The sequence below is a fragment of the Coregonus lavaretus genome (assembly GCF_964263955.1).
Source record: "Coregonus lavaretus genome assembly, chromosome: 33".
NCBI lineage: Eukaryota > Metazoa > Chordata > Actinopteri > Salmoniformes > Salmonidae > Coregonus > Coregonus lavaretus.
Window position 1 is genome coordinate 3,500,055 of NC_140020.1, and position 14,152 is coordinate 3,514,206.

The 14,152-nt window shown below is 43.6% G+C and overlaps 1 protein-coding gene across 2 annotated transcripts in view; it reads left to right on the forward strand.

Annotated features, from left to right (window-relative positions):
- LOC311108188 (MAP/microtubule affinity-regulating kinase 3-like) overlaps positions 1–14,152 on the forward strand; it is a 109,406-nt gene that overhangs the window by 84,302 nt on the left and 10,952 nt on the right. For both annotated transcript variants that reach the window (XM_084150807.1, XM_084150806.1), the window contains exons 10-15: positions 515–614; positions 2,544–2,656; positions 6,553–6,706; positions 7,305–7,525; positions 8,336–8,439; positions 12,320–12,592. In XM_084150807.1, coding sequence (XP_084006933.1) covers positions 515–614; positions 2,544–2,656; positions 6,553–6,706; positions 7,305–7,525; positions 8,336–8,439; positions 12,320–12,592 — 965 coding nt within the window. The remainder of the gene's footprint in view (positions 1–514; positions 615–2,543; positions 2,657–6,552; positions 6,707–7,304; positions 7,526–8,335; positions 8,440–12,319; positions 12,593–14,152) is intronic.

Here is a 14,152-nt window from a genome sequence, read left to right on the forward strand (position 1 = left end):
CTGAGTAAAGCGTCTGAATACTTATGTAAATGTAACATTTTATTTTTTTGTCTTTAATACATTTGCACAACAACAAAAAAAACAGTTTTTGCTTTGTCATTTTGGGGTAGTGTGTGTAGATTGATGAGGGGGAAAAAAACAATTTAATACATTTTAGAGGAAAGCTGTAACGTAACAAAATGTAGAAAAAGTCAAGGGGTCTGAATACTTTCCGAATGCACTAGGTTGACATATTATATAGCCTAGGTTGACATATTATAATATTATATAAATATATAGCCTAGGTTGACATATATTATTATATTATATAAATATATAGCGTAGTTTGACATATTGCTTTTATAGTCCCTATCCATCCATTAATCCTATACAGATCTAAGTTCATAGGCATAAGGTGCAGGGGTTGATTTGTAATGTGGCCCTGATCCCTGTTATCAAATTCCCCTTCGTTTGGAGGGGAAACTGGGCCTGTAGAGTGTAATTTATGCCGTGTGTTTGTCCTTCTCCCTCCTAGCAAATCATGAAGGACCGGTGGATAAACGCCGGCTGTGAGGAGGATGAGATGAAGCCCTTTGTGGAACCAGAAACGGACATCACGGACCAGAAGAGAATAGGTACACTGACTCAAACACTCCTCTGTGTATCAGCCGCTCCCATTTCTCTCCCTAACCCTTCAATGATCTTAACGGTCTGGATAGGTAGAAATAAACAGTGTAGTGGTCGAGCTTCCACCTTATTGGTTTGCAAACATCAACAGGAAGGGTTAGGGAGCGAATTGGGGACTTGGTTTACATCTATGCACCTATATACTGTATCCATACTTATGAATATAGATAATGACTTTATTAAACCAGGGATGGTCAGCCCTCCTCATGGAGAATTGCTGAGTATACAGGCTTTTGTTCCAGCCCTGCTCTAACACACCTGATTCTACTAATCAAGGTCCTGAGGAGCTGTGACCAACGTGAGCCTGGCAGAGCTTGGTTGTTTTCAGACACCCACGGGCAACCCAAGGCCTAGCACTCCACTCAGACACACACACGTACACAGTCATTAAAAAGCACGCTTGACCACGCATGAACACAACCACACTCCGTAACACACTGTCATTAAAAAGGACGCTTGACCACGCATGAACACAACCACACTCCGTAACACGCTGTCATTAAAAAGCACGCTTGACCACGCATGAACACAACCACACTCCGTAACACGCTGTCATTAAAAAGCACGCTTGACCACGCATGAACACAACCACACTCCGTAACACGCTGTCATTAAAAAGCACGCTTGACCACGCATGAACACAACCACACTCCGTAACACACTGTCATTAAAAAGCACGCTTGACCACGCATGAACACAACCACACTCCGTAACACGCTGTCATTAAAAAGCACGCTTGACCACGCATGAACACAACCACACTCCGTAACACACTGTCATTAAAAAGCACGCTTGACCACACATGAACACAACCACACTCCGTAACACGCTGTCATTAAAAAGCACACTTGACCACGCATGAACATTAAAATGTACATGTGCATGCGCACACACAAACACACACACAAACACAAACACACACACACTCACAGATCCAGGAGTCGATACAGTCTGGCAGACCTTGTTCTTTCCACTCCACCCTGCTCCCCCTCACACCCTGTGCTTGCCACCTACCATGTCTGTCGATGCCAGCATTGATCTGCTCCTACCATGCCCTCTGTTTGTCGATGCCAGCATTGATCTGCTCCTACCATGCACCCTGTTGGTCGATGCCAGCATTGATCTGCTCCTACCATGCCCTCTGTTTGTCAATGCCAGCATTGATCTGCTCCTACTATGCCCTCTGTCTGTCGATGCCAGCACTGATCTGCTCCTACCATGCCCTCTGTTTGTCGATGCCAGCATTGATCTGCTCCTACCATGCCCTCTGTCTCACTCAGCACTGATGAGAGAGAGACTGGGGGAGAGAGACAAGTGTTATCAGTGTCAGAAAGGATATTCCACAACCACAACAACAATAAGACCCTGTTTGGTTGACTTCCCCTCTACTTTTTACTGCCTTCGTTTTAGGTTTTGTTTTGTGTTGAGTGGTGCTTCTTTCACCAGCCATCAGTGCTCTCTCTCGCTCTGTGTCTCTCTGATGTATGCATGAGTGTTGTTGCTGTACATCCAATTTCCCCTTGTGGGATTAAAAAAGTTTATTCAATTCAATTCAAACACATTGCCCTCACTGCCTAGTATTTTGGTACCCCTCACCAAATAGGAAATGGGGATAGATGTTCACACAGTCCCAACCAATGGTTGTTGTTTTTTTCTTGCATATTATTTTCATTATTGGATAGAGACCATGAGGGAGACACAGGAAAGTTGAAAGAGGGTTTGTTGTCAAAAGGGTGTGGGCTGGATTGGAACTCTGACACTGACACGGTACATGTGCTCTGAAGGCAGCAGCCCTAACCACTAGACCACACCAGGCTGCAGCCTATTGGGTGTTTTGATGCTAACAGCTGTCCCGTCCCACTCCTGTTCTCCTGCAGACATCATGGTGGGGATGGGTTACACTCGGGAGGAAGTGACTGAGTCTCTAACCAGGATGAAGTACGACGAGATCACCGCCACCTACCTGCTACTGGGCAGGAAGTCCACTGAGGTAAGGACAGACAAGGCCATAGATGACCATGTTTGAAAGCACTGGCTCTTAACATGTATTAGTTCTTGGTCTTGGTTTCTGTCTGACATTTTTAGCAAGTGCACAAGTGCAATGATGTGCAAAATGCTATACCTGAAGTGATACAGTCTGTTTGGATGACGATGTCACTTTTTTTTGCGCTGTCAAAATGTCACTTTTTTTTTTTTTTTTTTACCAAAAGGTGAAATATATATGTATACAGTATCAGTGAAAAGTTTGGACACACCTACTCATTCAAGGGTTTTTCTTTATTTTTACTATGTTCTACATTGTAGAATAATAGTGAAGACATCAAAACTATGAAATAACACATATGGAATCATGTAGTAACCAAAAAAGTGTTAAACAAATCTAAATATATTTTATATTTGAGATTCTTCAAAGTAGCCACCCTTTGCCTTGATGACAGCTTTGCACACTCTTGGCATTATCTCAACCAGCTTCACCTGGAATGCTTTTCCAACAGTCTTGAAGGAGTTCCCACAAATGCTGAGTACTTGTTGGCTGCTTTTCCTTCCCTCTGCGGTCCAACTCATCCCAAACCATCTCAATTGGGTTGAGGTCGGGTGATTGTGGAGGCCAGGTAATCTGAAGCAGCACTCCATCACTCTCCTTCTTGGTCAAATAGCCCTTACACAGCCTGGAGATGTGTTGGGTCATTGTCCTGTTGAAAAACAAATGATAGTCCCACTAAGCACAAACCATATGGAATGGCATATCGCTACAGAATGCTGTGGTAGCCATGCTGGTTAAGTGTGCCTTGAATTGTAAATAAATCACAGACAGTGTCACCAGTTAATTGAAATGAATTTCAGGTGAGTACCTCAAGTTGGTTGAGAGAATGCCAAGAGTGTGCAAAGCTGTCATCAAGGCAAAGGGTGGCTATTTGAAGAATCTCAAATATAAAATATATTTTGATTGAACACTTTTTTGGTTACTACGTGATTCCATATGTGTTATTTCATAGTTTTGATGTCTTCACTATTATTCTACAATGTAGAAAATAGTAAAAAAATAAAGAAAAACCCTGGAATGAGTAGGTGTGTCCAAACTTTTGACTGGTACTGTATATATATTATTAACCCATCCTCTTCAGAGGACACAAATATATTTTTCTGTTTTTACAGCTTTTTTGCTACATACATTTTACACATCACACTTTACATCACATAACAATACATTACCGAACATGAGCTCTTAATCCCACCCCTCATTCACTCTTAGCCCTTCCTGACTATCATCTTAGACCGCCCTGTGCTGTGATGTTTTACATGAATTTTGAACCTTTGTAATCGATTGTGAGCTAAAGATGAAAACCTTTCCTACGAGTATTATTATATTATTGATTGATTGACTATGGCTTTCCAAATCGCCCAACACTGCTATTTGTAAGGTACATTTTAAGTGAATGTTGTGATTTTTTTTTTTTACCATTCCTGAACCTGTGACCAGAAACAAGCTACAAAAAAAAAGGTACATAGGGGCAATACCAGAATAAATGATCTAGTGATTCTGTCTCTTCGCAGCAAAATCTACAGAGCTGAGGTTGTTGTATGCCCAATATTTATAGCATTCTGTTGGTGGCAAGAATTTTGTATAGTAATTTAAATTGAAAAACTCTGTGTTGAATCAAGTGTTGTTGTTTTTTTGTATCAGTTCATATACAGTGAGGGGGGAAAAATTATTTGATCCCCTGCTGATTTTGTACGTTTGCCCACTGACAAAGAAATGATCAGTATATAATTTTAATGGTAGGTTTATTTGAACAGTGAGAGACAGACTTTTTTCCCTCACTGTACCATGTGCCATGGAATCGGTACATTGAAAATTAGTCGGAAATGAGAAGTTGTATGTCTTCTTCACCATCCGCCCATTTTATTGGTAAACTACAAGGTAAACACTGTCTTTTAAAGGTCCAATACGTAATATGGTACACTTGTCATAATTAGGTTTTAGTCCGGAGAGGCTAGAAAAGTGATCAAGGTCTTCAATGAGACCGTTCAGGGATCCAGATTGTGGAGTCATCGGCATACATTGACACTTTTGTTTTTAACCGCTGGATTTCTAACCCATTGATGTTCTTGTTGGATCTGATTTTAATAGCTAGCATTTCAATGGCCATAATAAATAGATATGGAGACAACGGACAGCCTTGTTTTACTCCTCTTAAAAGCTCAATAGTTTCTGAGAAGTAACCATTATTTACTATTTTACACCTGGTGTTACTGTACATAACTTTAACCCATTGTATAAGAGATTCGCCAAAATTAAATTAGTCCAGGCATTTATGTATAAATTGTAGTCGTACTTTATCAAACGCCTTTTCAAAATCTGCTATGAAGACCAGGCCTGGTATCTTTGTTTAATTGTCGCATATTATCTCCAATATATCGTCCATGTAAAAAACCTGTCTGATCAGGATTAACAATATCTGGTAAACCCTTTTTTATTCTATGTCCTATGCATTTCACCAGGATTTTCGCATCACACATTGAAGTGTAAGAGGCCTCCAGTTTTTTAAATGAACTGGTTCATTATATTTACCACCTGGGTCCTGTTTCAGTAGTAATGAAATCAGACCCTCTTGTTGAGTACCTGAAAATCTACAATTTTTATAGGAGTAGTTAAAACATGCTAATAATGGATCTTTGAGTACAAATAATGGATCTTTGAGTACAAAAGGTCTGATATACCTCTACTGGTATACCATCAAGACCTGGTGTTTTTACAGACTGAAAGGATTTTAATTGCCTCAAGAAGTTCCTCTGTAAGTTGGCCTTCACACAGGTCTTTCTGTACATTTGTTAACTTTACATTATTATTATTATTAGGAAAGAAATCCTTACAATTAACATCATTCAGTGGAGATGGAGGAGACTGAAAAGAAAACATATGCTTAAAATATAATTTGGTGAATCATGGATGACTCTGTCATTTGTAACGAGTTTCTGTAAATGATTTTTGGTAGCATTACTATGTTGAAGATTCAAGAAAAATGTAGTGCATTTTTCACAATTTTTCCATCCAACACAATGGGTGTTTCTCAATAAGTGTACTACATACCACAATACAATCTGTGCTCTTTTGTGACGAAAAGTTACTCAGTGGGTGTTTCTCAATATGCATACTACCGTGCTTCGAGTACGCAAACTGGAGCATGCAATGGTCGGAGTATGAGTCCAAATCAAAGTATGCAAAACGGAGTATGTAACACGTACTCTGTCTGTACACATTTCGAAAGCATGCATCGATGCAAGCTTCAACTAAATTCCCAGGATTGTTGATGTAATATGACGCAACCATGTAAAAAATGATGAAAAATATCTTAAACAATGGCGGACGTTTTAGAGCTGAAGCAAGAAAAAATGTACTCTGACTTCGGAATGAACTGTTGCAATTTACATCTCATAGTGTTGCCTGACTAGAATATTTTATCTTGATACGGTAATAAATACATACTATGTTCATTTTGGAATATTTACCTGCCCACAATACCCACTGCAGTGTGCGTAGAGCCCAGGCTAACTGACAAAGAATTAGTAGCTAGCTAGCTACCCATAAAGATTTTGTAGCTAACATTGGCCAATCTACCTTGCATAACAACATTAGTTTTAGGTCGTTTTGTACATATAAAACTAGCTTGCTTCTCATTATGTAAATTATTATGCATTCTCCATACACAACAACGTCCTCAGAGAATGAACTCGGAGCATGAGAGTTTGAAGCACGGTAGTATGCATATTGAGAAACACCCACTGAGTGACTTTGTCACAAAAGAGGACAGATCTGCGCAAAAAATAAAACTCATTCTAATCTGCAGTGTGATTTTAATTTTAAACTTTTCTTCTCTCTCCCAGTTGGATGCCAGTGACTCAAGCTCTAGCAGTAACCTGTCTCTGGCGAAGGCGCGGCCCGCCAGCGAACACAACAACAACGGCCAGTCTCCGTCCCACCTCAAGGCCCAGCGGTCCATCTCCGGCACCCAGAAACAGAGACGCTACAGTGACCAGGGTGAGAGAGAGGGAGGAAGGGGGGATGTAAGGGGGACAGGAGGAAGGGGGGCGAGGTAAGAAGAACACATGAAAGGGGAAGATAAGGGACACAGGAGAAGGAGGGGAGACGCAGGGGAGGAGGACACAGAGGAGGAGGGGAGAAAGAGGAGGAGAGACACTGAGGAGTAGGAGTAGGAGGGGAGACAGGGGAGAAAGGGGAGGAGTAGGAGGAGGAGGGGAGACACGGAGGAGGAGGGGAGACGGGAGAAAGAGGAGGAGAGACTGAGGGGTAGGAGGAGGGGAGACAGAGGGGGAGACAGGAGGAGGAGGAGGAGGAGGGGAGACACTGAGGGGAGACAGAGAGGAGGAGGAGGGGAGACGGAGAGGAGGAGGAGGAGGAGGGGAGACAGAGGAGGAGGAGGAGGGGAGACGGGAGAAAGAGGAGGGGAGACACTGAGGAGGAGGGGAGACAGAGAGGAGGAGGAGTAAGGGGGGCATGAAGGAGGGAAAAGGGGATTAGGGTTAATATAGGAAGAGAGATGTGAACCTCCAATGCACCACAGTTCCCATTGTAACTCCACACTCATCCCTGTGTGTCCCTCCCTCCATCCATCCAGCCGGTCCGTCCATTCCCTCGGTGGGCTACCCCAAGAGGAGCCAGACCACCACGGCTGACAACGGCGACCACAAAGAGGACGGGGGTGCCCAACCACGGAAGTCTGTTTCATCGGGCGAGCACGGTGGCGGCGGTGCCCCTGCTAGTCCCCTATTGGGTAACGCCAACAACCCCAACAAGGCCGACATCCCCGACCGCAAGAAGGGCTCCACCACACCCAGTGTGAGTACACGGAATATATATATACACACGCATGCACACACCAACCACTCACTCACACACACTCACAAACTCACTCTGTCACTCACAGGGTAGAGTTTTGTGGGCTTGATGTCGATGGCTGTGTCTGAAATCTGTCTTGCTTTCTACTTACTAAAACTATACACTGTGTACTAATCATACTACATACTATGTAGAACGTACTGTTTAGTAAAAATGTATGCAGTAAGTAACAAATATCCACATAATAGGCTCACCCACACTGAGAATACGTCATCTAATGCGCAATTGCGTTGTTTCCCGACATTCGTTTGTTTTGGTAGCGCATCACCTTGTCTGATTATCAGCTGTTGTCAAACACACGTGGAAAAGACGCTTCTCTTCCTCAATAGTGTGCAGCGAATTCTACTATTTGAAAAGCTAAAATGAGTACGACATCCTGGCATTTAAAGCATACTACATTTTCCAAATTTCACATACCCAATCAGCGTATTATTTTGAACGCAAGTATGGATATTCGACCACACACTCACTCACAGGGTAGCGTTGTTTGGGCTTGATGATCAATGTAGTGTTTACAGCATTTGTACTGTGTTTAGTGCAGTATCTTCTCTTATCGTTTCTTTCTTCTGTTTATTTATGTCTTTCTGTTTCTCTCTGTCTCGGTCTTCACTAGCTGTCTGTCACTATCGTTGACAGGGTAGCAGTTATTCATTCCTTTCTCTCTCTTTCACTCTCTCTCCCTCTCTCTCTGCCCCTCCTTCCCTAACCCTCTTTCATTCCTTTCCCCACCCTCTTTGTCTCTCCCTCCAGACTAACTCCACGTCAGGGGGCATGAGGAGGAGGAACACGTATGTGTGCAGCGAGAGGAACGCCTCGGAACGCCACTCTGTCATCCAGAACGGAAAAGAAAACAGGTGAGAGCTATGAGGTGCCAAGGCTCTATCTGTCCCATTGTCCCTCCTGGCCTTCCAAACACAGGCACACAGATCCAGGTGCATACACACACACACACACACACACACACACACACACACACACACACACACAACACATTTGTTGTCTTCGTCTCACACACTCTCTCTTCTTACAAATGCATATGTTAGATAAAAAACACATTTTGAAGGGCACAACCTATTTATTTTATTTTTTATTTTATTTAACCTTTATTTAACTAGGCAAGTCAGTTAAGAACAAATTATTATTTACAAACCCTCCCCTAACCCGGACGACACTGGGCCAATTGTGCACCGCCCTATGTGGGTCCAGTGTGTCTGGGATGATGGTGTTGATGTGAGCCATGACCAGCCTTTCAAAGCATTTCATAGCCACAGATGTGAGTGCTACGGGGCGATAGTCATTTAGGCAGGTTACCTTGGCATTCTTGGGCACAGGGACTATGGTGGTCTGCTTGAAACATGTGAGTATTACAGACTGGGTCAGGGAGAGGTTGAACATGCCAGTGAAGACACTTGCCAGTTGGTCAGCGCATGCTCTGAGTACACACCCCTGGTAATCTGTCTGTCTGGCCCTGCGGCCTTGTGAATGGCCAAGGAGAGCGTGATCACACAGTCTTCCGGAAAAGCTGGTGCGCTCAAGCATGGTTCAGTGTTGCTAGCCCCGAAGTGAGCATAGAAGGCATTTAGCTCGTCTGGTAGGCTCGCGTCACTGGGCAGCTTGCGGCTGGGTTTCCCTTTGTAATCCATGATAGTTAGCAAGCCTTTTATTTCAGCTCATGAACCATGAAACCAACACTTTACACGTTGTGTTTATATTTTTGTTCAGTATAGTATGGTCTACAGCTTATTATGAGGTATTCAAACTCAGGCTAGCAGAACCTTGAAACGTCCTTAATGTTAGAGATCGCGCACCAACTGTTGTTAAGACACAAAAAAGCAAGTTTTATATTTTCCATGTCATTGTTCAGCCACGACTAATAATAGGATATGATATTACAGTTCTTCAGGTCACGTTGATAGGATAGTCTCGAATGAAGCTTGTCCAGTTTACTCTCCAGTGATTGCAGGTTTGCCAATAGAACAGAGAGTAAAGGCAGTTTACTTGTTGAAGTGTTCTGATAACAAATAAAATAGACTATGCCAAGAGAATCTTGAGGATGAAAACTACTTGGAATGTTGGTGTTCAGTATGTGTTTGAATCTATACATATGGTTCCGAGAGGGTTTAAAACTGAGACGTAGGCTTTTGACCGTTCTTTGACCTCGGTCGGTCAGCAGCGGTCAAAGCCTTTCATCTCTCTCTCTCTCTGAGTTGTGTTCATTAGGCACCAAACAGAATACGATGTAGTTAAACAGGGAGGTAGTTAAACTAGTACACTAACAAACGCTCATTTTGTTTTACAAGATTACTTGTGTTACCATGGCAATTAAAGTTGAGTGCTCAGATTTGTCAGCAAGATGAGTTTTTGAATGAGTCATTCATATCGCCAATGAGTCATTCACGGCATTCACAAAGGACTTTTTTTTTTTTTCATTTTAGCAGATGCTCTTATCCAGAGCGACTTACATTTAGTGAGTGCATACATTTTTCATACTGCTGATCCAATTCCCCTCAATTATACACTACCGTGGGGTCACTTAGATATGTCCTTGTTTTCGAAAGAAAAACCATTTTTTTGTCCATTAAAATAACATCAAATTGATCAGAAATACAGTGTATACATTGTTAATATTGTAAATGGCTATTGTAGCTGGAAACGGCTGATTTGTAATGGAATATCTACATAGGCGTACAGAGGCCCATTATCAGCAACCATCAGTCCTGTCTTCCAATGGCACGTTGTGTTTGCTAATCCAAGTTTGTAATTTTAAAAGGCTAATTGATCATTAGAAAACCCTTTTGCAATTATGTTAGCACAGCTGAAAACTGTTGTGCTGATTAAAGAAGCAATAAAACTGGCCTTCTTGAGACTAGTTGAGTATCTGGAGCATCAGCAATTGTGGGTTTGATTACAGGCTCAAAATGTCCAGAAACAAATAACTTTCTTCTGAAATTGGCAGCTTCATTAAATAGTACCCGCAAAAAACACCAGTCTCAACGTCAACAGTGAAGAGGCGACTCTGGGATACTGACCTTCTAGGCAGAGTTGCAAAGAAAAAGCCATATCTCAGACTGCCCATCTTAATCTTTTCTTTTTATTGGCCAGTCTGATATGGCTTTTTCTTTGCAACTCTGCCTAGAAGGTCAGTATCCCGGAGTCACCTCTTCACTGTTGACGTTGAGACTGGTGTTTTGCGGGTACTATTTAATGTAGCTGCCAGTTGAGGACCTGTGAGGCGCCTGTTTCTCAAACTAGACACTCTAATGTATTTGTCCTCTTGCTCAGTTGTGCACCAGGGCCTCCCACTCCTCTTTCTATTCTGGTTAGAGCCAGTTTGCGCTGTTCTGTGAAGGGAGCAGTACACAGCGTTGTACGAGATCTTCAGTTTCTTGGCAATTTCTCGCATGGAATAGCCTTCATTTCTCAGAACAGAATAGACTGACGAGTTTCAGAAGGAAGTTCTTTGTTTCTGGCCATAGTGTAAATATAACCGATATGTAGGACTGAGGGCGACACAGCAGATTGATAGACACTCATATGCAGTCCACAATCCACGCCCTTTGACCATCCAGTGCAACCCAATACAGAGACAGTCACCACTGCAAAGAATGCTCCCTTCAACTTCTGCTTGTCCAACAACCATTACCACACTGCTGCTACAGTAAATTCATTCAAGAGAGCCTGGACAGAAAGCATACCTTCCTGTTCTGTCCTCTACCTTTATCTTATGAAGTTTGACTTATGCCCTCAATGCTTTATTAAAACCCACCTTTTTTTGCTCTGGCCCCGTGGCCTTTTTCCCTGCACTTCACCTCCTGTCCTCTGGGGGGCAGCATGAGTGAAATGTCGGCAGCCTGTGCCACTAACCCCTCTGCCTACGCCAAGGCCCTCACCGTCTCCTCCGCCTCGGTCCGTCTGCGCCACCAGAAGGCAGCGTCCCTGTCGGCTTCAGGCCACACCTGCCGCCAAACGCTGCCGCCTACCGATGGCGACTTCTTCAGGCCTAAGTAAGGGGCTTCCCACCCCGCCTCCCAGGGGCCACGTTATGTCTGTCTGCTCGTCTCCGACCTCATTTTCCATCCCCCTCTCTGTCCGCACTTTTTCTCTCTAACGCCCTCTGACCAATCGTAACATTTCCCTCCCCAACACTCATCCCGTGTATCTGCCCTCTTCTCATTCCGTTAGCTCCACCACCCAAAGCATCTCCACCAATGGCTGGTACCTCTGGTAAAGGTTTGTGTCTTAACACGGAGAAGGATTGCGTCCTCTCTCTTCCCACTAATTACCCCAATGTCTTTGGTCCAAAGTAGTGCTAGTCAAATCTCACCTGACAAACAAAATCCCTAATGTATCAAAGATGAGTAGCCGCATTAATTTCATTGGCTCGAATGTCTTAAAGGCTCTGTTTAGGTTCCCTTTAACTCTGTAGTCAACTAAAGAATAAAAACAAGTGTTTCATCATGATGTGGTTAATAATAGCTAACCCAAAACCATCAGAGTTGACATCCGCTGCTCTTTCAGGTAAGAGATGTGAAATGGTATTGGTTCAGGTAGTTTTAGTGCTCGTTCACAAGACAGGTTGATGGTATCCCCTCTTTTGAATGTGAATAACCTGGAACCTGGTCTTTTTTTGTAGCCATCTCTTTGGCTAGCGCAGAAAACAGACCGTGACCCAGGCTAAAATGTGTGGTCTTGACTCTTATGTTCCCCTTCCTCCACCCCCCGTTTCCTCCCCAGCACGACGACGACGTCTGGCCAGCGAAACCCTGGTGGCGCCTCCACCCACAGCATCAGCAGCAGCGCCACGCCCCCCGACCGGCTGCGTTTCCCCCGCGGCACGGCCAGCCGCAGCACCTTCCACGGCGGCCAGCTGCGGGAGCGCCGCACGGCCACCTACAACGGCCCGCCGGCTTCACCCACACTCTCACATGACGCCACTCCCCTCTCGCAGTCCCGGAGCCGCGGCACCACCAACCTCTTCACCAAGCTCACCTCCAAGCTCACTCGCAGGTAAGCCAAAGCCTAACACGTTATCCCCGAAACAATCGGAACAAACCACGGAATGCAGTTTTCAGCACTGGGGTTTGAGGAATTCAAAATAATCTGTTGTTAGGTCTGATCACCAGCCTGTCTAATAGAAATGTATCCATACCCTATTTCACTCATCATTCTCTAATAGTAATGGTGTCAACTCTGCCATGGTTCGTTTTTTTTTTTAGGGTTTTTGGATAAACGCTGAAAATTTGGTCTGTGGTAAACACAGGCTTAGGAGATCTTATAAGTTTTGTTCTATGAGATAATCTTTATCAGCTAACATCACTTTTTGTGAATTTTGAAGCATTTATGTAATCATAAAAAGCACATAAAGCACATTTAAGGCTTCATAATACATAAAGGTCATGTTTAACTGACTGATGTTATCTCATAAAACAAAATGTATAAGATCGGCCTCCCGAGTGGTTCAGCAGTCTAAGTCACTGCATCACTGTGCTTGAGGCTTCACTACGGCCCCGGATTCGATCCCAGGCTGTGTTGCAGCCGGCCGTGACCGGGAGACCCATGAGGCGGAGCACAATTGGCCCAGCGTCGTCCGGGTTTGGGAAGGGTTTGGCCGGCCGGGATTTCCATGTCCCATCGCACTCTAGCAACTCCTTGTGGCGGGCCGGGCGCCTACAAGCTGACTTTGGTCGCCAGTTGGACGGTGTTTCCTCCAACACATTGGTGTGGCTGGCTTCCGGGTCAAGAAGCAGTGTGGCTTGGCAGGGTCATGTTTTGGAGGACGCATGGCTCTTGACCTTTGCCTCTCCCAAGTCCGTAGGGGAGTTGCAGCGATGGGACAAGACTGTAACTACCAATTGGATATCACGAAATTGGGGAGAAAAAGGGGTAAAAGTAAAAATAAAAACGTATAAGATCTCCTATGCCTGTAACAGACCTTATTTTCGGCATTTATCCCAAAACCCTATTCTTTCCCCATTCATTTTCCCCATAGGAATGACTGAATGAACCAGAGGTAACTCCTTTCCGTTTTTTTTGGATTACAACCTGGCGAGCTCTATTTATGTGGATATAATATCATCCTTCACATCTTCATCGTAATAATTAGTCTTGATAAAATGTGATAGATTATTGTAGATATCGCCCAGTCATAATTTATGACTCGCTGAGTTGAATTCAAGTTGTTTTTCTGTCACCTCAGAAACCCCTTTCCTTGATTTGCTAGCTAGAAACCCCTTTCAAAGGTCTACCCTTGGATTTAGTGTCACTAAATGGACCTGCTCTGCTTTAACCCATTAATGTCAATATGTTTAATATCTCTCACTTCTCTTTGTAGTCCTCCTACACATTGTATATACATTCCCCCCCCCCCCCCCCCCCCCAAGACAAAACCTAACAATGCTGCTCATTTGTACCAGAATTAGAATGAATAAAGGCAGCATCTCAGTTTTTGGGGGAATATCATTCTGTCCGACAGATAGTCATAGCCTGAAATTATTTTGATAAGTAAGAATAGTCTCCTCTCTCAGAATCAATCTTAGCTCCAGGTTGTTCTACATTTTAGCCAGAATT